The sequence below is a fragment of the Malurus melanocephalus genome, unplaced genomic scaffold (genome assembly GCF_030028575.1).
Source record: "Malurus melanocephalus ecotype Western Australia unplaced genomic scaffold, MMel_1.1 scaffold_62, whole genome shotgun sequence".
Taxonomy (NCBI): domain Eukaryota; kingdom Metazoa; phylum Chordata; class Aves; order Passeriformes; family Maluridae; genus Malurus; species Malurus melanocephalus.
In genome coordinates this window covers 895,754-917,202 of record NW_026623294.1, presented here as the reverse complement: position 1 = coordinate 917,202, position 21,449 = coordinate 895,754, and the positions used below count along the sequence as shown (strand labels likewise).

At 42.7% G+C, this 21,449-nt stretch overlaps 1 protein-coding gene across 1 annotated transcript in view; it reads right to left on the bottom strand.

The window, feature by feature from the left end:
- LAPTM4B (lysosomal protein transmembrane 4 beta) overlaps positions 1-21,416 on the bottom strand; it is a 59,351-nt gene extending 37,935 nt beyond the window's left edge. Inside the window, exons 1-2 of the mRNA XM_057366249.1 lie at positions 21,264-21,416; positions 4,516-4,627 (exon numbers count right to left, since the gene is read on the bottom strand). Of these exons, the coding sequence (XP_057222232.1) occupies positions 4,516-4,627; positions 21,264-21,359 (208 nt within the window). The 5' untranslated portion in view covers positions 21,360-21,416. The remainder of the gene's footprint in view (positions 1-4,515; positions 4,628-21,263) is intronic.
- Positions 21,417-21,449: the final 33 nt, after the last annotated feature.

Sequence of the window (21,449 nt, the reverse complement as noted above, 5' to 3'; positions counted from 1 at the left end):
GAAGAAGTGAAAATGGCTGCTGTAGCCACTAACCTCAATTGAACCTMTTGTAAAAGAGGCTCTTGAATCAGTATTTTTTTCTGTCCATCAGTTTGGAGGCACTGCTTATGCATTTTTTTTATCCCAACCACTTCCTGCATCCAGCAGGAAGATGCTGTCATTGTCACCTGCAGCAGATGCAGGAGTCACGCTCCTGSTTCCACGTTGCTGGTGACTGTGGCAATACTGGTTCAGAGCCAGAGCCCAACAAATTGAAGCTCTGGTCTGACACACTCACGCTCCCTGTCTCCAGTGTCTCCCTAGCAGTATTCCACGGTGCCAAGTCCTAGTTGGCTCAAGCTAGTTCTTTCTCATTTAAGGCTTCATTGGGTTTTTTGAGCTGTGTCAGCTTCAATTAATCACAATGAAACTAGATATGCAGCACATTAAATGAGAAACTGACAGGGGTGTGTGATTTTCTTTTCCAGCCATGCTGTGCTTTCAGGGGCATTCACAGCTAGAAGGGCTGTACTTGGATCGCTGAAGGGGCTACCCAGCCTTAGATGGCTTTTTGAGTTTGCCCCTTGGGTTTAAACAAAGCAGTTGAGTGTTTTTCTTCTTATACCTTGCAGTGACATCCTACTTTCCTGCCTCTCAGGAGAGAAGATGCTTCTGGGGCTGGGCAGAGCTCCTGCCATGGGGTGCTTGTGYGCATAGCAAGCTGCAGTGGTAGCTCCCTTGAATCCACCTCAAAAGTATTTCCTTGCCTTCCCTGCTCCTCTTGCAGAGGAGGCTGACGGTGSGTGCTGCAGAGACAGGGAGGAGCAKCCAGCAAGGCCAGTCCCRGAGCCAGGACTTGTGTGGAGGGATGAAGACCTCAAATCCTCATCACCTGCCCCAGCCCTGGAGTTAGTCGCTGTCTYACAGCTTCGACAGCAGGGGCCAGAAAGCTGCTGATCAGCAACCTGCAACCCTCAGGCAGTTTCTCCCACTCTCCCAGCCTTATTTATTCAAGAGCCTCCTTAGTGCTGCCAGCTGAGGATTACGGCCTTGCTCTCTCCTCCAGGCTGCTTGTGCAACCTCGATGCCTCTGCTGCCAGGCACTGTGCAGCCTCCTGGTCATAACCTGCACAGCAGCAGCATTTTCTCCCTCGGAAAGAGAGGAGGCCAGTGAGAAGGAAAAAGTGTCCTACACCTTTAAGACTAGCACATTTACTCCAGAGGATAAAACTAGAGGGGAAGATGCTGCTCTGAATATCTTGTGCTGGGCAGGGATCCAGTTTTTTGCTCCTTCCTATATTAGGGACTCATATTATGGATGGTGGGGTGGACTGGGGCAGGAATGTACCTACACAACCACTTCCATTTAACCCCCAGCAGAACTCCAAGCCTGCTGCCTGTAGATTTAGTAAAATTTTCTATTTGAATTAATACTTTTAAGTCCTGGGTACATGTCATATTCAGCAGAGAGCTCATCACATTACTCTCCCCTGCCCTGAGATCTCTGCTCGTCCTCTGCCATCCCTGGGCAGGGACACAGGCAGATTTTGGCTTAAGTTGCTGACATCAGTGTCAAAGTTCCCCTCAGTTTTTGTAGGGCACACAGAGGACTTCAATCTTTGTTGTCATGTGGGCTGTGAAGTATCACTCACATCTCTGACACTGCGAAGGCAGTAAATAAAACCAACCAACACCCACTGCTTGTCTGGGCTGTTGGCATGGCAGGATGACGGTCTGTGTGCCTAAAGAAGCTGAGCAGAAGGCTCAGGCAAAACCCTCTGGGAAGTCAAAATGAATTATAGGGCTTTTCGATCTCCTGCTCAGAGATTATTAGTCTTTTAACAGCAGCAGAATTACACTGAGCAGCTCACACATTTCTATCTTTTCCTAGTCCAGCTTCTAAACTCCCCCAGGAAATAATAAAAAGAAAGATGAGACTAAGGGGGCTCAGCTGACTGTCCAGCAYAGGAGGAAGCCCAGCATTTTACCCAGCTCCCAGATGTACAGCTTGGAGAGCCAGACAAACTAGACGCACTTGTGTCTTCCACTACCTCCATCTACCACATGGTTAAGTCTTGGCAGACTTTTTTYCCCCCTTGTTTCCTTTTCTAGAATAGTAGGTAAAATAAATAGTCTGGAGCTTTTTCTAAGCATTCAGGTAAATCCTTCCTCTGCCTAATCAAACAGGCATTTTGGAGCCTCTGGTAATGCCCTTGGAACCACACTAAACCCTGGAATTAGAACCAATGCTGCACTGGTATTTTCAAGCAGTTTGCACTAGACTGGCTATGGCTCTGCAGGTGGCAGGAATTTTTCCCACTGCTGGAACAGAAAACTGAAAATTTTCCATAAACCAGGCACAGCTAGAAATAAATCTGAATACAAATACTGGGGAATCCTGGTTTCTTGGAAGTCAAGGGAAACCTGTCATTAACTTAATTTCACTACTGTGACTCAGCTGATAAGTTTCTTTCCAAATGATGTTTTCAGATCTTTTATTAGGGATGCTTTTAGAGGAGGGAGAGAAAGGGAGTGAAAAATTTCACATGTAAACTCTGTGTCTGCTTTTTTTTTTTGTAATTTCCTATTAAGAGGAGCATGAATGGTAATGAGAATAGTGGCTGTTAGTGTTTCCACCTTTATTAYCTGTCAAAGAAGTACATAAAGATAACAACTTCAGGACCTTCTTTAGTATAAAAAAATATCTATCTTCCTGTATTTCATACACATGGTTTCCATGCATGCAGCTAACCTAAGAAACATTTCTTGAAGAAAGACAACTAAAAGTAGRAAAAGAGAAGAGTATGTGGAAGTTTGTCTGACAATTTATCTCATAACAAAACATTTCATTCCATTTGAACAAATATAGTCATGTTTAAAGAAAAGGAGAAAGAAATTATCTCCTGCCAGCTATTTCCAGTAACTATAAAAGTCAGTAGTTTGATTGAGCTGCCTTACTCAGTAAGGCACCAAACCAGAGGGAGTCAAAGAATAAAAGGAGATATTAATTCAAGCGTTCATTCGTAATTTAACTGCCTGTGAAATGTTCCCTTTACCAAATGGAAATGAGGTCGCTTGGCCCATAAACCATCCTTTCACAGTCTTGCAGGGTTCACTTCAGAARCCTTGATAAAAACATACACAAAATACAATTTTCAAGTGTAGATGGAAATCCCCAATGTACTTGATCTGACAGCTATTGCATTACAAAACAGAATTACAATTTTAAAGCCTTGGGCACTGGCAGGCCTCTGATGTCGGCTATATAAAACCACACTGACAGACAGTCATTACCAAGGTTAATCTCTGAGAATTAGGACAAGGCAGTCAGTTTTAATATGTCAGAATCAGCTAGCAGCCCATCTGTATCTACTGTGGTCCTTACTTTCTTAAATCCAGTTATATAAAAAGATTTTTAGTCGGAAGTTGTAGGTGGTTTTTCAGTGAAGACACAATAAAGTAGCAATCACTCCTTATCATTAATTCAGTGTATACTCTCAAGGTATATTTGCATTAAAGACCTCTGGAAAAAAGCATCTGTTAAATGATACCCAGCAGCTCTGACACAACGAAGGACAATTATTTCTCTCATGTGTGGGGCTATTGTTTCTCCTACTGATATTTTTATTCACTTCAATAGGAAYGAGGAAAGAACTTAGAGCCTTTAGCTGTGGATGGGGGGGGATTCTGAGCAGAAAGACACCAGTGTGATTAGCAATAGGCCTRTTTCAAACTACTATGAGAAGTGTTGAATGTAACCATCTTGTGAGAAGGGATGAAAATAAGCAGACACTTTTACCAAAATCACGTTGAGGGAAATCTCTAGTAGATGTGAATTCAACAGTTAAATCAACAATCATCACCAAATAAGTTAAAGTTATAGAACAAGGAAACATTTGCAAAGGACAGGAGGTTTTGCAGGAGACATAGACGGCCTATGCTACCCTTCCCTGAAACTCTATTGAAGATTTTCTACTATGCCTTTCAGTGAGAGATGGAACTGCCCTGTGCTACTGCTAACATGCCTGTAACTATACAGTTGATATTTATACTTGCATCTTTCAGAGCAGTTTTGTGCAAGTCCTGCCACACGCACATGGTGGGTATRTAAATATATCTGACATGAGTGAACACAGTCAGCTGTGTGAACACGAACAGCGGCGTGGGCTCTTGTGCGTGTCAGACACTCTGGGACACGGTGCTGGGAGGTGCAGACTCCATATCTCCCTCTGTCCTGTAAATTCCCCTGAGGCTTTCAGCACCAYGCTCAGGGATACATCTCCCTGTCAAGGGCTGGCTCTGCCCCTGCAAATCCAGGACACAGCAGAACAGATGGATTGATTACTAACAGGTAAGGTTATTTCTAGGAAACAAGTTTGAACTGCATCCTGACACCCTTCACAATGAAAATGCATCCATAAAATAGAAAGGTGAAGCAATAATTAAAAGGACGGGAATTATTGAAATGATAGGACAGTTACATATTACAGAAATGCTGGAGCAATTAGTGCTAGTAATTATGGCATTTGTACTTACTGGCATCATCCATAAATTCAAATTCACTCCCTAATTCAGCACTAGTCAGGTGGTACTGGTCAGGATCAGTCAGGGCGCTCAGCAGAATCAGCAAGACCACCGAATTTATAATCTGCAGAGAGGAAAAAGGGAAAATGATCAGAAAGTAATCAGTGAAAAACCTCGGGRCAGCACATACTCACCACATTTCACAGCAACTGTGACAGAGACTGTTTTCCAACTGTACAACAGTAGCATTTAACTAACATTGCAATTAATTTCTGTAAGTTGGTGTAAACAGGACTTACTTCTTCCCTAAGTGGCAGCATGAAAATGAAACAAAATGTAGACTACCTCTTTTCATTCTGACTATTCCACACCAGAAAAGTTCACTGCTCTTTCAGATTATAAAACATGTTAGTACATCCACCAGTCATTTTGAGATTATTACAAATGGATTCTGTAATCAAGGACGAACAGCATGGCAGAACTAGAACTGGGCACAGGCCCTGTGAAATTACTAGATGATCAGAGAGGAGCTCRGTTTCTGGAAAAGGCTGTGAGGCTGTGAATGAGGAGCTGGGCCACATGAGCTGCGAAATGAGGAGGCCTGGGGGGATGRGAGGAGGTGGCAATATGAGCCCAGCATCTGATGCTCACATTTCTGCTCATATGGCACAGAGGGACATTCACATTCCACCAAGGCCTCGGCTATGAAATGCAGTAAGTGAATTAAATGCCAAGAATATAGTATCGAGTGATTCAGTAGAAGCAGATTGTCAAGTATCAGCTATGAGCGGATTGGAGAGGTAGCCAAGAGCTGTATTTTAAAACAAATCTGAACAAAATGCTCATATCCCTTTGAAGTGAAGAGAGCTAATTGCAGAAAAGAAGATTGCTCAGCATGAAATAATGCAGCCAGGCTAAAAGCTTATTCTACAGAACTGGGAAGACAACTGATGAACAAGAAAAGGGGAAGAAGAAAGCTGAAAACAGTGTGCTTGGAAAGATGGATTTTTATTGCTTTGGTTCTCACTTTAAAGTCATTCTAATCTGATCACAGGTTAGGAACAGCAACAASAGGGTGTAGAAACACTGATTATTTCAAGACATAACCGGCTAGAAAATTTCTCAGGTAAGATAAATGCTACTTGATAGGCAAATCCCATCAAGTTTAGCTGATAGCAGATCTGTTAGCAATCTGAAAACTGCTGAGAATAGACTGAGTTTAGAAGACAAGGAAAGAGAAAGCACAATATGCTTCCATTCAAAGCAGAAAGGTCACATAATGAATTTCTAGCTAGACTGTGAGAATTAAGAACAAAATAAGAACAGATACTCAGCAGTCTCCGTATTAGCACTTCAAATTTGTAGGGTCACAAGTTAACAATGTACCATGCGCTTGTCAAGGACAAACTGTCATTTATCTTATTTTCCTTCTCTGACAGACTAAAAGGCCTTATGGACAGGGCAGAAACAGTAGATACCATCTCTGCATCTTAGCACAGCTTCTGACATTATGAGATTCTCAAAATGAGCAAGAAAAACCTGGTTTGGTTGAAAGTGCAGGAAGGTGAATGAAATGCACTGCCAGCTGGATGGCTGTACTGAATAACAGTTTGGATTTAAAGATTCACAGCCAGCACAGAAGACTAGACTACCGATTAGGGTTTTACAGGATCGCTGAGAGACTTCTTATTTCAATTCACTTGTGACTTCTACTTTTCTCTRATTAGCAGGCCATGCCAAGTTGTATGCACTTTGGGAGATAAGATTAAAATTATTTTGACTAACTAGAGCAGAATTCAGACAGCAGAGCACAATTTAGCACCAAAAAGCATAGAGAATCACATTTGTGAAGAACTTCAGAAGAACACGAGGTAAAGTAACTGACTAAGTGACAACTGCTCAGAAAGGAGTCTGGGTATGACAGTGAATTAACTGAACATGTCTCAGTGAAATCCCATAAGCTCATCTTTGTGGCCACATGGTAGTGGGCAGTACTGCAGAAACCTGGTATTTGATGCATAAAACATCTTCCCACTTGCTCTCAATGGGCTTCCGCAGAAAGGATTCAAAGTCCTTCCAGAATGTAAAGGAAAAACCCTGGGGAGGGTCCTGCATCAGGCAAGAGGGCAATCAGACATATGGAATGTAGGACAGAGGGACAAACGGATTGCTTAGCAAGGAAAAGGCAGAGGGAGGTGCTCTCAGTCTTTTACATGCAGAAAGGCGGGGAAAAGAACAAAACAGACCTTCCTCCAGATCCACTGGGCAAACTGATCTCAATTACAGTAAAAGAAAATTTAAGCCAGACAGAATGCTAAACAATAAGAAACAGAGATTGTCTGGTGGGGGGTTGAARATCTTCATTACTGCCTTTTTACATAGCACAGTTAAATATCTTTGTGTTGGGAATGCTGTAGAATGGTCTTGTCTTGGCTTTCTTATGGCTTTGAAGACATCAGATGACTGTCATTTAATAAATCCTACTGGATTTTAACATTACGTATAACTATATCACTATCTAGTTCTTGTTTTATAGCCCTTTGTGGAAAGCTGGAGGACATAAGCCAGTAATACTTCACCTAAGAAGAGTATTCAAAATAACCAAGCAATCAGAAACCATAAAAGTACAGAGTGTTGCTATTTTAAAGACTTTTTTTTTTTTTTTTTAATATACAGATATAGCCAGGAAAGTTCATAAAATACTGACTTATGCACTCTACTTTCTCCTTACGGATATGTCCTGATTCAGGTTATGTGTYTGTCAGCATTGCCTTAAATTCAAGTCTAAGACATAGATTGTGCTTGCCTGATCTGAAGTCTGCTGCAGTCAGTAGGAATCTCTCTAATGCTCTTTAGTGCATCACTTTTCTATCAGGTTGTTCTCTTGAGATCCTTGTAATCATCTGAGCACTTTCCAGCTGTGCTGTCAGCAATGCAAGTGAAATKCACCACGTGTTTGTTTGCTCCCTCTTTCTCACAGAAATATGTGCACTGTTGGGTTGTATTGTGTTCATCAGGGCTTTCCTTTTGTTTTGAAAGTGATGTTACTGTTGAATTTTGAAAAATGCTTTAGTGCATAAATTCAGTGTGTCTAAAAACTTACTGATGTAATGTTTTCCAAGGACACACARTCAAGGACAAGAGCATAAATAATTATTCCCTGTTGGTATATGCAGTTTGTATGAGAGTTGAAACTTCCATTCTAGGAAAGCAAAAGGAGATTACTGTGCTCTCTTGATAGGACCAAAATTTCCTTCAAGACGTTTTACATTACTTCAGCAACACATAGTGTAACAACCAATTATCAATGCTTTAAAAGCATTTTAATTATGCAAAGTTTCAGTAAGCAGCTAAGCCCTATACTTCCCAATGAGAAACTCTGTCCTCCTTTTACAGATGGAGAAACTGAAGCATGTCCATGATGGTACAGCAGTGGTGTTGTAGCAGGACACTCCCCCTGGAACGGGGTAAAATAACTTGAACAGTGCCCTATCTGCAAAGCTATCATTGGTAAATGAAGCAGGGGGATTCATGCTGCCTTTGGTGCTGAATAATGCTGAAGCCAATCTGACACAATCCCAAAGTTAAATATTCTGATTGTGAGATGTAAATGTGGTAGACCTGGTAAAACACGCAGATAAAAGAACAAACAAGTGACACTACTGATAATCTAAAGCTGCTGCGGTGACACAGCTGGCCTGGAGACACAATGGCTGACAGTCAATCACCCATTCCAAATTTTAACAGCAGGGTCTTCTACCCCTTCTTGGAGCGCCTGTGTGGAGATTTCTCCCTTGAGTGAGGATGCCCCTCAAGATCGAATGAAAGAAACTGGGCCACAGTCACTGATACGGGTAACATTAATCAGTTAATAACAATTTAACATCAATTAATAATGTTTTTGCCAGCTTTAACACAATTGCTTCAGTATTGCTTCATGGTACGTTATAATAGTTATTACAGTTTCCATACTGTGTAGTAAGTCTGATTAAGATAGTTTTGTCTAATGATTAAAATTAAAAAATCATGTATATTTATTTAAATACATCTGATTTGCTGTCCTTTATCCTGTGGGACAAAGTTGTATAAAGGTTCAATTATACAAGTATAATCCTTTAGCCATAAAGTGTTTGCAAAGTCTGGGGCTAAGACTGGACCCAGCCACACCCAGACTGTGGCAGGTGTTCAGTAAGAATTAAATGCAAAACTCTGCACTATCAAGTCAGAACTGTGACTACTGGGTCCTGCAGCTGATAGCAGGCACAGGGCTACCCCGGGCTCAGGAGAGGAGCTCCAGGGACACTAAAAAGCCTTAMAGGACCTGCAGAGCCCCACCCTGGGCCTCTCCACACCCATACCCACAACCCAGGACCCCATCCGGGTCAGCCTGGGGTCATCAGTCTCTGTCCCAGTGGTACAACATGATGCCAATCTCCAGCCATGCTTCTAGGGCAGACCCTCTAAGTGCATGTTGCAGCTTCTCTCCAGTTGTGTCCCTGGTCCCAACCCTCTTTGCATCTGGTTGACCCCCCTGGTTTATCTCCTGACCTGCTGGGGCCATTGGTCAACCCCATGAGCAGCCCCAGTTCTGTTCCTGGGCTCAGGCCCTGCAAGACGGTGTTCTGAATGCCCTAAAAACAGACTGGACAAAGATCCAACAGAAAGTCCTAGAAATGCCCAACTGTCCTCYTATTCTAATATAAAAACAAAATAATGATTTTCAAAAATAGCAAAATCTTACTTCTTTGGTAGCCAGATGGAATAAATCCATTTTTAATCAATGTAGGGGAGGAAAATAACTGGTTTATAGAGACTACAGAATGTATGAAGCCAAGAGGAAAGAGGAAATATTATGGAAGAGTCCAGATATTGGAGCAGTAACTRGATTTCCTGCTGTGAACTTACCAAATATGATTTCAGATTTGAGTAGGAGATTCTTAAATGGCAACAACTGTGTGGGGGAAGGTACACAGGCATGAGCAAGAGAGACAGCAGGTGACGAGACTGGGACTGGCACTGCTGACCACGGGTGCTACTTCCACCCGCCCTGGGATAAAGAACSAGCAGCTCATGCACAATGGGAGGCATTTCCAATGGAGACAACATCCTTTGTTTAGGATGCAAGGATGTAACCTCATGTCACAGGCAGCACCCAGCAGTTAGAAACTGCATAATGTACGAAAATTTCAGACCTCTATCATCAACGAGTCACCTTTATTCCATGTAATTTGCTCCAGAGGTCAGCAGCGAACTGTGGTTACCCATGGGGATAAAATGCAGGGGAGAGATGTCAGAAACCTCTGCAGCAACAGGTGAACAGAAAATGAATACCACTGTTATTTCAGACATTTTGTCAAAGCGCAGCTGCATAGTATCTATCCCTGCTTATCTAAAATAAAATTAGTTCCAGTATCTCCTAAGAGCATGGCATTAACACTGATTTACTGATGATTCCTAACTCAAGCAGAGAAATTCTCTCGCCAGCAACTTACATAAATGTCTGTAAACACTCAAAGAATTGCCAGAAGTTATAATGGCTTAATTTTAGCCTTCTYTCAGCTTACAGTCAAGAGTCAAAATAAAATAGCTTTGGTTAAGAYGTTAAGAAGAGGAAATATTAACCTCACTCTAAACCAATACACTGCGTTAAAAATACAGTGATGTTTCTATTGAYGTCTACACGGTCTTCTCTACAAATATTCTACTACGGTTCTCCCAAGACTTTCTAATGCAGTGAAGGGAGATATCTATACTTACAGGAAAAAGGAACAACCCCCCACCCCAGCTTTATTTCTGTTGGGGGTCCAATTTATAACTGAATCCATGCATGTAGGGGTCTGAGTGCTGTGCTGTGAAAGATGTTCACACAGTTTTAATTCTGTGACTGTTTTCAGCTTCASTAAACTCAAGAGAGTTCCACTTAAGCACATTCCTTAAATGTCAGTATTAGTGGAGAACTAACTCTCTGCCCGTTCCCCATTTTACAGTTCAAGAGAGCTGGTTTCATGACACTGAGAAGCCAAGTAATATGTAGGAACTGGCACACGCAGTTCTAGCATATTTTTAATGTCCCACAGAACTGGCATATTATCAATAAAGGTTTTAAGTTGAGTGCTGGAAGAGCAGGCAAGCAGAACACGGAAAAGCAAGAAACAAGATGTCCCCTCTGTGTACCCAAGTTTCTGGACAAGTCTCACAGCAATGATTCAATCACTTTCCCTCTCAGGGCAGAGGAGCTACATCTGAGCACACCACAGCCACCCRCTTGAACTCCAGGAATGGAGGAGCAGGAGAACCCTGGCTGTTAGAGCAGACACCTCTCTCTTTTTTCTGCTGCATCAGCCTTYTGCAATGAAAATGTTTCCAGGGCTTGGGGATAAGCTGCAGATATGTTAATGATGCACAATTTAATGAGTGGACCAAGGTAGAAAACTCTCGACACACTAAATTATCAACAAAACAGCCTGAAGGGAAACAGAAAGAGGGACACTCGAACCTAGGTTAGAAGGGAATCCTYCACTAATTTGACCAGTGAAACTCACTATCAGACATTTTAACTGAAGCCAAAACAGAAAAGGATGAACTATTTTTTCAGGAAATTCAAGCATTTAGTCATGTTATAAAAGACCGTGAAAACAAAATACAACACTTCCTGCTTCAGGTGATTGCCCAACCCTAAAATAATAGGAGAATGAAAGAAAATGTTGTCCCTGCACAAGTTATTCTTTTTCCCTGGGTGGTTTCTCAAAGCCTGGTACTGGCTGCTATCTGAAATACTTTACTGGAATAAGGAGAGCATTGGTCAGGTCAGAAGTAGCAATTAGGTTTTTGTATTCTTTAATTTGCAGAAGGCAGGGTTGAGTCTGCTGTTTTTCCATATTACTCATGAGAAGTCAAAGAATCATCCAGGCAGGCTCAGCCTAGCACATTACAAAGTCCATATTATGGAGAGCATATAATAGAAAGCTGCATAAAATATTTCAATCAGACTTTATATATAATTTCAACTTTGATTGCTATGACACTAAAGACTGAACTTTAAAGACTATGCTGATTAAATTGATAAAGGAAGTCCAGAATAATTTATCAGCACTCATGGACAGATTGTGCAATATGCACATGAGACGTTTCTGCCTCCCTAGAAAGAGAGTTTAATTTGCTATATACTTGTGAGAGAGAAATGTTGTGGTTCATGGCTTAAACACTGTCACGAAGATCTTTTTGCTCAGTATGGACAAAACTGCATAAAGAAGCTGCAACCRCCAAAGCCCTCCCCTCCCTGAATATTCSTCCCGAGGGCAACTTCAACTGTGAGTTAAGCCACTTAAGGGAGCTTGAGATAAGATAAAGGTGACACTATTGTTCAATCCTCTCAAGTCTAGGAAAAAGCAAACAAGGCTGAGGGAGAAGAATGCATCCATAAGAAAGCCAAATCCAACAGCTATCCTGAAAATCAGCTCTGGCTGGGTTTGGGGTGGGGGAGGACACAGCCCCCAGGCTCATCTGTTGAGGGCAGGTTTGCACAGACTTTCCCCCAGCCAAGGGGGGAGGAGGAGAGTTTAGGGTGTGCAGCATAACCTCAGGTCAGAGACAGTGAACACCCATCCTCCCTTATACAAACTGGCTCAGCTGTAAAATCCCCCCACCCCGCGAAGGCCACATCCATGGACATTCACGAGGAGCAGCTGAGGAGGTGTCAGAATCCATCAGACTCCCAAAGCCTCTCCACACTCATTCCTGAGGCTCTACATCACAAGACTCTACGTGATGCAACAAACCCAGACTCTGGTGCAGGAGACTGTCCCTTGCTGCAGGGGCTGTACATGGGCATTCCCACTGGCCCGACTCATCCCTTGAACTCTGTGTTTTGTGGGACCTTCACCACYAAGAAGACCAAAAGAACAGGATCAGTGGGAGACCATCCGAATCCATGGAGTGGTGATATTCGCTACTTAATCTGTCTCTCTGTCACTCTCTCCTTCCCTCTCCCTTTTTCTATTTGTTTTACCTCTCATTTGACGCTAAATAAAATGCATATTATTGACATTGGCAGATGGTCTTGTTTGCACCTTAATTCGGGCAGAGGCATCTCTTTCATAATTTTAATAACTGGATCATAACATTATTTAATCTTAGTCCTTTCCTGGTTTAAGGAAATTTGCTATTTGTATGGAAATATATCAGTGGAGTCTTTGTTACTTTTCCATCATATKTGAAGGAAGTTTAACCCATACCTAAGCAATGTCCTGAAAATGATTGCTGAGTTCTTCTGCCCAGCAAGACCTCTGGGGAAATATAATCACATATACCCATGCTCAAACTATATCACTACCAGATCAACTCACAAAGTTCAACTCCTGAAGTTCATCTTGGTTCATGATACAGTGGAGAGCTAGCAAAGATTGGTATACAATAAAACTTTATTAGACAAATGGTTGTTCAACTGGTCAATTGGGATTTGTTTGGTTTCTGCATTTGCCCTTGACTTCCAAAAATGCATATTTGAGCCTTGCAGGTGACTGTGAAAGCTTGAGGGCAGAAGTGCTGAAGTGTGACTGTGATGTGAGCTGTGGCAGCTCCCACAGATCCAGCCTTTTGTGCGGACAGAGGATGGACCAGGCAATATTGCCATAGCTGATTACCTGGGCTGGACTGCCCAGCTCCCCACTGGCCCTGGCCAGCAGATTGTTTGCCTTACCCGCAGCAGCTCACAGCACTGTCCGTGCTCAGAGTCCCCTCCAGCCTCCTTGAACATGTGTCACCTGGAGAGAGGACTGGGCTCCAGCTCTTGAGAGCAAGCCACGTATGACCACTTAATTTAAAAAAMACAACCAAACAAAAACCAACACCAAGACACACCAAATCATGGATTCATTATTCTTATGCAGCCGCCACAGGCAGTGTCCACAGAAGCCATCCACGTGACTGCACCCCCCAGGCACTSTGCAACCCAAGGCAGGGATTTAGTTATGCAAGGGAGCGGAAGGATGGTACAGTACAGACAATTACTGAAATAGTAAAGAACACCATCACATGTATCCTGTCTGGTCACAACTGTTTCACTGTTGGGAAATGCATCTCTCCAAGGTGAAAATCTCCCACAAACCTGTGTTTCTGCCAAAAGCATTTGTCCTGTCTGTTTTAAGTAGCTTAATATATCTCTGGATAGAACAAGACCTTGCTCAGCACATGCCAGCAACAAAATGAAAAGCAGGCACAGCACTCTCAAAACCTCTTTCAAGGCTGAGTACCAGGATGACAGTGGCTAGAGCTGACTGCAGACACCTGAACAAGAGCTGACCCACAAGAGGTCCAGGAACAGTGTACAAGGCTCAAGTCCATACTTACTCCCGGCAGATTCATCCCACATCGACCACCAGCACTCTCTCACACCTTTAGACATAAGTGTGGGGTTTTTGTTTCTTATTCTGCTGTTTTGAGATCTGGGGCTTTAAACCTCCAGCCCTGCTGGAGAATAGCACAGAGAGTGCCCTGCACATTTTCAAGCCTTGGCCACTTTAAACTTCCAGAGTTTTACAGTCAAAGCATAAGCCTCACAATGAAACAAGAGAAAAAGAAAGCAATCAAGGAAATTAATTCCTGGCTATTTTGCAACATCCGTCCCATATGTCCAAGAATATATAAGACTAATTGCATTTTCACTGACGTCAGTCTAATCAACRATCAGTTTAGGAAGCTTAATGTGCTCTTCTTTGGCTCACTAGGAGATACACATTAACCTTCAACAGAACTTCCAAACACATTTCACTTGATTAATATAATACCTTCTCTCCTTTCTATAAATATATTCATGATTTTTTTGTATAAAAATCCAAATGTAATTATAGCATACTGAACTCTTAGTGGGATTTTTCCTTCAACAAGCATTTATGTAAACTTTGCTCCTCTTACAACCAACYATCTGTTTCCTCACTGGAGGGAATTGAAGGCCTTAGTAAGAAAAAAAGGGTGTTTTATAAAGGTTTGCAATTTCTGAATTGATAATTGTATTGATTAGATGAGACAACCATGTCATTATTGAGACAACTAATGCAGATTATCAGCTGTCATCACATTGATTGCACACTGTGAAATATCCTACTATGATATTTGGGGATATGAGAAAAACTGCCTATATTAGGGTATTAGAGCTTAAAGACATTTTCATAAACCCTTGTGTTGTGTTACATGCTAATAAACAGTTCAGTAAGTGCAAGGGCTGCCCAAAACACATAAGAAATTTTATCCCTCCAATGACTTAAAAAGTTTTTGCAAGAAAAATATTTTTAATCAACATACTGATGTATKACAGAGTCTGGGGAAAACTAATAAAATGCTGCTTCTACTTCTCTCTGCAACACAGGAAACACACAAACCCAGCTATTTTCACTCAGAACAGAAAGCACAGATAACTCGGGATGTGGTGTACCAATGAACCCATCCTTTGTTCAGATAACCTTTCTGGCCTGTTCAGGGATGGATTCTGCCACACTGAAATGAGTGATTAGGACTTTTGAAAGCTATCTTATTAATTGTGCAATTTAAATTCCTCTCATATGTTCCTTTTGTAATTTAACTGAACAGGACCTGAAATGTGAATCAGAGAAAAGAAGTGGCATAAAGTCCTGCACTACAGAACCAACCTGGGCTTGCACATAGCAGGGAAGAGTTCTTTGAGGAGTTTTGATGCCATTCTTGAACTACTATATTATCTAACATATATCTCTAGAAAAGCTATGAACTACTAGCTATGAACTGCTATATTATTTAACATATATCTCTAGAAAAGTTACAATCAGAATGTGGTTATTGAGAAGGTTCTTCAGGTAAGATCATTTTGTTCATGCTAATGATCATTATTGTTCTGTATTTTTGCTATGACACACCTAAAATGCAAAAATCTGCTTTGAGTTTCTTAAGAAAATACCACACAGGGTCTTTGACCCTGCATTTGAGTGCAGAAACAGTCATTTTTTTCCCCCCAGTTTTGAAGACAGAGAAATGGATGTGATCCAGTCCAAGAGCATCCACCCTGAAACTCTTCTGACTCCAGTCTCAGTTAGATATTCAACATGTACATCCATCATTAGGCAAGCCTTTCAAAGTAAGACTCAAAGTTTTCTTTATACATAATGAATTCCAAGCTTTCTCTCCACTCTCCTCAAMAGCAAGCACATGCACAGGAAGAGTCTAATTGGGAGTGCTACTGCAYTTTTTCTATGATCTTGTCCTTCATCTTATGAAGGGAAGTACAGACAATAGAAAAACTAATGATAATTTTGTAGCCAAGGCACTTGGGACATAAATATTGAATCAATTCAGCCATTTCTGTTAGAGGAATTGGGAGTCTCAAGTAATTTTACATTGTGACACCTTCACTTGCCAGTAGAAATTTCATGTGCGGCAGACACTACATCTCCTACCAAGGGAGGAGGAATTGGCACCACCTCGCTCTTTCCCCTGGATATAGAGCCCAGGTCTGGGTCACGGAGGGGCAAACACTTGGGAATCCACAGGAGGCCCCATTCTGCAAGACAGCTTCCCCAGTGCCACCAGTACTGGACTGTCACTAGAGGTGGTAAAGTAGTGATTATCCTGCAAGATAATCTGAGCCAACCCCCAGCTATATCACACTGGCACAGGGGAAGAGACCACCCTGGATGATACGAAGGAACTGAGCCTTCAGTGAGCTAGCTACTAGGATGGTTTATACAGATACAAAGTTGAAAATCCTTTATTTTTAGCCCACTTCATTCCATATAAAAACAAAGCAAGTCAATTTTCTAAGTAAAACACAAAACCTCATATTTGTATTCATGAAAATTCCCACAATCTGGCACTGAGATAACACATCAGGCTTTCTAGCCATGCAATTTTGCCTGTTTCACAGCTTTAGGTTTTTTTCCAGTTTTCAAAATCTACTGATTCTCACAGGTTTGAAAATAATCAAGAACTTCATCTTAGAATTTCTTTATTTTCCTGGAAAGGGCCTTTACACCCTGTTCAAGGGACCCTCATTTACAACTGGTTGCAGATATGAGTTGTCTCAGACAGCGTACAGGTTGTAGGAGTGCGAATGGAGCAGCTCGGAAGGATCCCAGTGTAGCGATATTTTGTTTACATGAGCAGTCACTGCTGATCTCTACCCCCTGCCAAGTAAGCCAAGATTACTGAAATCTTCTCACTGGTATTTAAGCACATTGCTATACATACTGTTTTGCACGAGGCTTGAAAAATAGCACAAAATAAATGTGGCCCAGTCACAAAATACATACCTTCATTTTCCTTTTGACATCAGATCAACTGCACTCTACCGATCTTGTCAGGGTGTTCAACCTTAAATCAGTGAGACTATAACAAGCTGTGCTTTTCTTTTGCTTTACCATCTAAAGTCTGCTACTAGTACATTTTCCCATCATTAAGATTCAATCCTTTTATTAAAAAAATACTGGGAATAGAGGCAGATATACATGCTATCAACAATATATTCAGAAAAATCCAGAACTGAAATACCACCACTAGCAATTCATGCTGATCTTTCCACAAATAGCAGCTCAAACATTTAAGCCACCCTGGCTAAAAGCTTTGGTTCATTCTATTTGTGTTCTTACTGCACATCCTTCAGCGAGAGCCACACAACTCGATAACTTGTGGTTATAAAAGGTTCTCAGCCTTCCATTAGATTTTATTTTTAGCCCCTCACTGTCAGGGCCACAGGGAGTGCAGAGARAGGGCAGTGGCTTCCCAGGCATGGCAATGGCTCCTGGGGTTCCCTGGGGACTGTGGGACCCTGGGGAGGAGCAGCCTGTGCCCAAGGCACTGCTGCACTGAGGCAGGTAGCATGAGGAAGTGGGCACACTGAGATCAATAATGAAAGCTCCTTCTTTTGTTGTTTATTTTTTTGAACGGATACCTTAACATTTCATCTTCTCTCCACCAAAGTCAATCASAAATAATGAGAATTCCTGTTATTCCAGATGGTGTCAGTGGATCCTCAGGGTGTACACAAACCCCACTGCCACTGCCAGGAAAGTGGAAAATCATTCCATGACACTGTCATCACATCTGATGTTGCTCCTTCTTTGTGTTTTAGACAAGGAAAGTGGAGTCCATTTCCTCAGGAAGAAGACACACTGTGTTTAAAAATGCTGTCACTGACAGGGGTGTTGTTGATCTGACTCACCAGCACTGACTGGGTCGCTTGGAAACAGCAATGCCAGCTTTCCCTGGACCCCAGCACCGGTGGGAGATCAGAACTGAAGTTGGCTCATTTCAGATTGTCTCTGCCCTGAACAGCACAGTGACAAAACTATGCTGTTGGAAGTTACTTTCTAATTACATCTTTTTTTCTTTTTTTCAATACAACATTTGTACGACTTTTGTGCCCCAAAATGTTTCTGTGTTACTACTGTGACCTCTGATTTCATGTTATAGACAAGAGTAAAGTCCATCTCAGAGAGAAAACCCCAAAAATTAATAACCAGCTGAACAAAATGGGTCCTCAGCTTTGAAATAAATATTAACCCCCTGCCAGCCATCAATGCCATTTTAATCCTCAGCATAATTTGCATTTAACATTGCAGCACCCCCTGTTAAGCTTTTCTCCCCAAGGCAGCACACTAGTTACTGAAGCGTGTGCTATTCTGCAACCCAATTAGATTTTTTTTTCCAGGAAATTTCCCCTGGCTACTCCAACCTTTACAAGTTACTTTTTACACCTCAGTACCTCAGTGCTCTGTGACAGTATGCAGACTGCATTATTATGCCATATTGCAATACCATGCAGTGGTRACTTGTATTATTCTAGATGTGATACTGATGGCTCTACCAGGAAGAAACTACTGAAACACAAGAGCTATAGAAACATCAGCATTCTGAGATCCATTATGTTCTAAACTAGAGCAAAGTCAAATATTTATTTCTCAGCTATTGATAAATATTGTAAGTGTCTGTGGCTGCTCTATCTGTGTTGGAAAAGCACAGTTCCTGCTCCTCACCTTTGTGGGAAAGCATCCTCAACAGCAGCACTCAGCTGCATCCTCAACCTGCACTCAGCTTTCCACTCTCCACTATTTGTACAACCCCAAACACCCAGTCAAAATGTTAAAACTAAAGAGCCCCCCGGTTCATTGATGGGGGGCTGAATGCTGGGAGACAGCAGTGATGTTGTGCCAGTGCTGCTCAGCAGCAGCMAAAACACCGGTGCATTATCAAYACCTTTCCAGCTCCCAAAGCACAGCACATGAGGGTTGCTATGAACCCTCAYAGCATTCATGAAAGGTGAATTCCATCTCAGCCGCTACTTTTTCCACACCTACTCAGACATGAAATTCTGCCTCCTGAAATTATACTAACTCAAAACTGGTTCAACACGTGAAAATGTTGTGTTAAAAGTCTGCYAAAACTTTTAAGCTGCAGTTATTTCCTCCTTCAGATGCCTCTATTACTGGATCATTGTATTCACGGTCACAGAATTAATAAAACTTACACATCACAGATAGTGAGAAACAAAGAAGCAACAAGAAAACTATTCATTCTCTAGGTTGATGTTTTTCCTCAATTAATTTCCTGTAAATAATAATGGCAAAGAGTGTACAGAATACATGTTGGTGTGGCCAAAAATCAGAAGGGTTTTTGTTTGAACTTGGAGGTAATGCTTATAGCTCACGTGTGGTTTGGAGTAATGCAATAATCCCAAATSCACGCAGAGAAAAAAAATGCCACCAGGACATCTACTTTTATGTAGACCCTCAACAGCACTTGGTACCAACTTATTATTGTTATTCTGAGCCAAAAATGAGTCTTTTTGTTTGTGACTTTGTCAACCAGACCTTTCAACCAAGGCGATTCATTCAAGGAGCTYCTTCTTCCTTACTTATAATTTCCTAACATAATCAGTTAACAAAAAGGTTTAGCATTTATTATCTACATGCATCTAAATAACTATTCTTAATGATTAAATTTAAAATTCAAACACTTGCAACAGGGAAGAAAGCACAGAAAGAAATGTGTACCATATCAGTTTGAAGTAATTTAGAAATCCACCCTGAAAAAGTTACGAAAGCAAACGAAGCAAGAGGTGTAAATCAGGAAGTACCTGCCYGTAGAAAAGGAAATTCAAAACAGACAGTTTTTGTAGTAAAATTCTATGTGAAATTCTCCCAGTGGTATATAAATATTAGTAACAGATTAGGTAACAGKCTAAAAAGCTATTAGGCTTTTCTTTGTATCCAAGCCCAGGTGATACACTTCCTTCTTCCTCAAATATCTTTAGGTCTGCTGAACAGCTAAAATATCTGTATCCCTGTCTCTGTGGAGTCAATGTGAAAAGGCTTCATTCAGCTGAAGGCAGAAAAAAATAAGCACCCGAGAAGACATGTTCAAAAGCTTTCAGGTCATATTACAATTTTCCAAAACTTCACTGCAGCCAGGCAAAGAGAGGCATCTTTTACAATTGTGTCAGTATTGTAGATACTACAGGCTGTGGATGTTGCCATTAACCATATTTTATTAAACCAGAAGCAAGAAATGGTTCAATTAATGCACAATGTCCTCAATGGTGAAATACATATTTTACAGGATACAGAACATTTTATATGATTTCTAGGACATAAATGTCAACCTAGCTTTTTTTATTACACTGGCTGAATTTACTTAATGAGCTGTCCTTCAGTGGAGGCCAGTCCTGCATTTTTCACTTCCTTCTGCAGGGAATTTCAGTAGTTAGCAAATAAGCCTGGGTCTAATCTGCTTCCGTCTGCAATCATTTGAAAAATGATGCTTGGCAAACAGCTCTGCACAGCCTTGCCATCAGAYAGACTGATTCCTCACACCAAGAGACTGAGCAGGCTGAGAAGTGCATCCACAGCACCTTTAGTTCTTTTTATKCTGCAAACTCTGCGACTATAGCAGGACCAGTTCTGGGGAAACTGCTCTTCCTACATTGCAAGAGATGGAGAAACAATTGTCAGAGAGGAACTGAGGGTTTAATGCGGCTCCTCCTCACCGAAGTCTGTCCCCGGGCCAAATAACAGGGTGCCAAACAGCCTTTGGTTACTGATGGTAACCCTAGTGCCTCCAGGGTCCATTCCTCACTCATGTCCTATAATCCTGGCAGAGGAAAGATATCTTTCTAGTACCTGGGAACGGCTGCCTGGAAGGTTTCAGCTCCCTGCCAGGCAGACCAGAACACCACTGCCCAACGATTATCTGCCACGCAGGGGACAGCAGTGACAAGAACACCCGATTGCTACACGAAGCAGCGACCAACACTATAAACCATGATTTTCTGCRCGGTGTGGCCAGGGGCCGGGCAGCCTTGCAGGAGCCAAGGCACCTGCGGGGCCCGTGTGCTGCAGCCAGCCCCCGCCTGAGACGCACCGCCCCGAAGTTTGGGGGAAAACCCTCACTCCAGGGGTCTTCGCTCATCGCATTCTCATCCCGCCAACAGCATGTTGGTTGAGACCCTGACGAGCCTGCCCGTGCAGGGTATCGCCTGCCCCGCTGCCCTGACCCCTAAACACGCACATGCTTCATGCCCCAGTTTCGGCAGAGCCGAGGCAGCAGCCGGGATGAGCGGGCGCCGGGAAGCGCGGCGCTGCCTGCGCATTACACTGCTGTGACAACGCGGCTCCCTCCCAAACCCGCCTGGGCAGCCCGGGCAGCCTGAGCCGCTGCCATCGGCATCCCCACGCACGGAGCAGCCCCTCACACTGCCCCCGCAGCCGCTGCCGAGCGCCCGGAGCGAGGGACACACTCACCAGGTACCAGACGCCGAGGATGATGGTGCCCGTGCGGACATGGCAGCACAGGCAGCAGCTGTTGGAGTAGAAACGAGCCCAGGGCGAGCTCAGCATCTCCGCAGCTCCTTGGGACTCCGCCGCTCCGCGCCTCTGTCCGCGCTGCTCCGCGGGGCGGGGCCGGGCTGAGGCAGGGCTGGGGCCGGG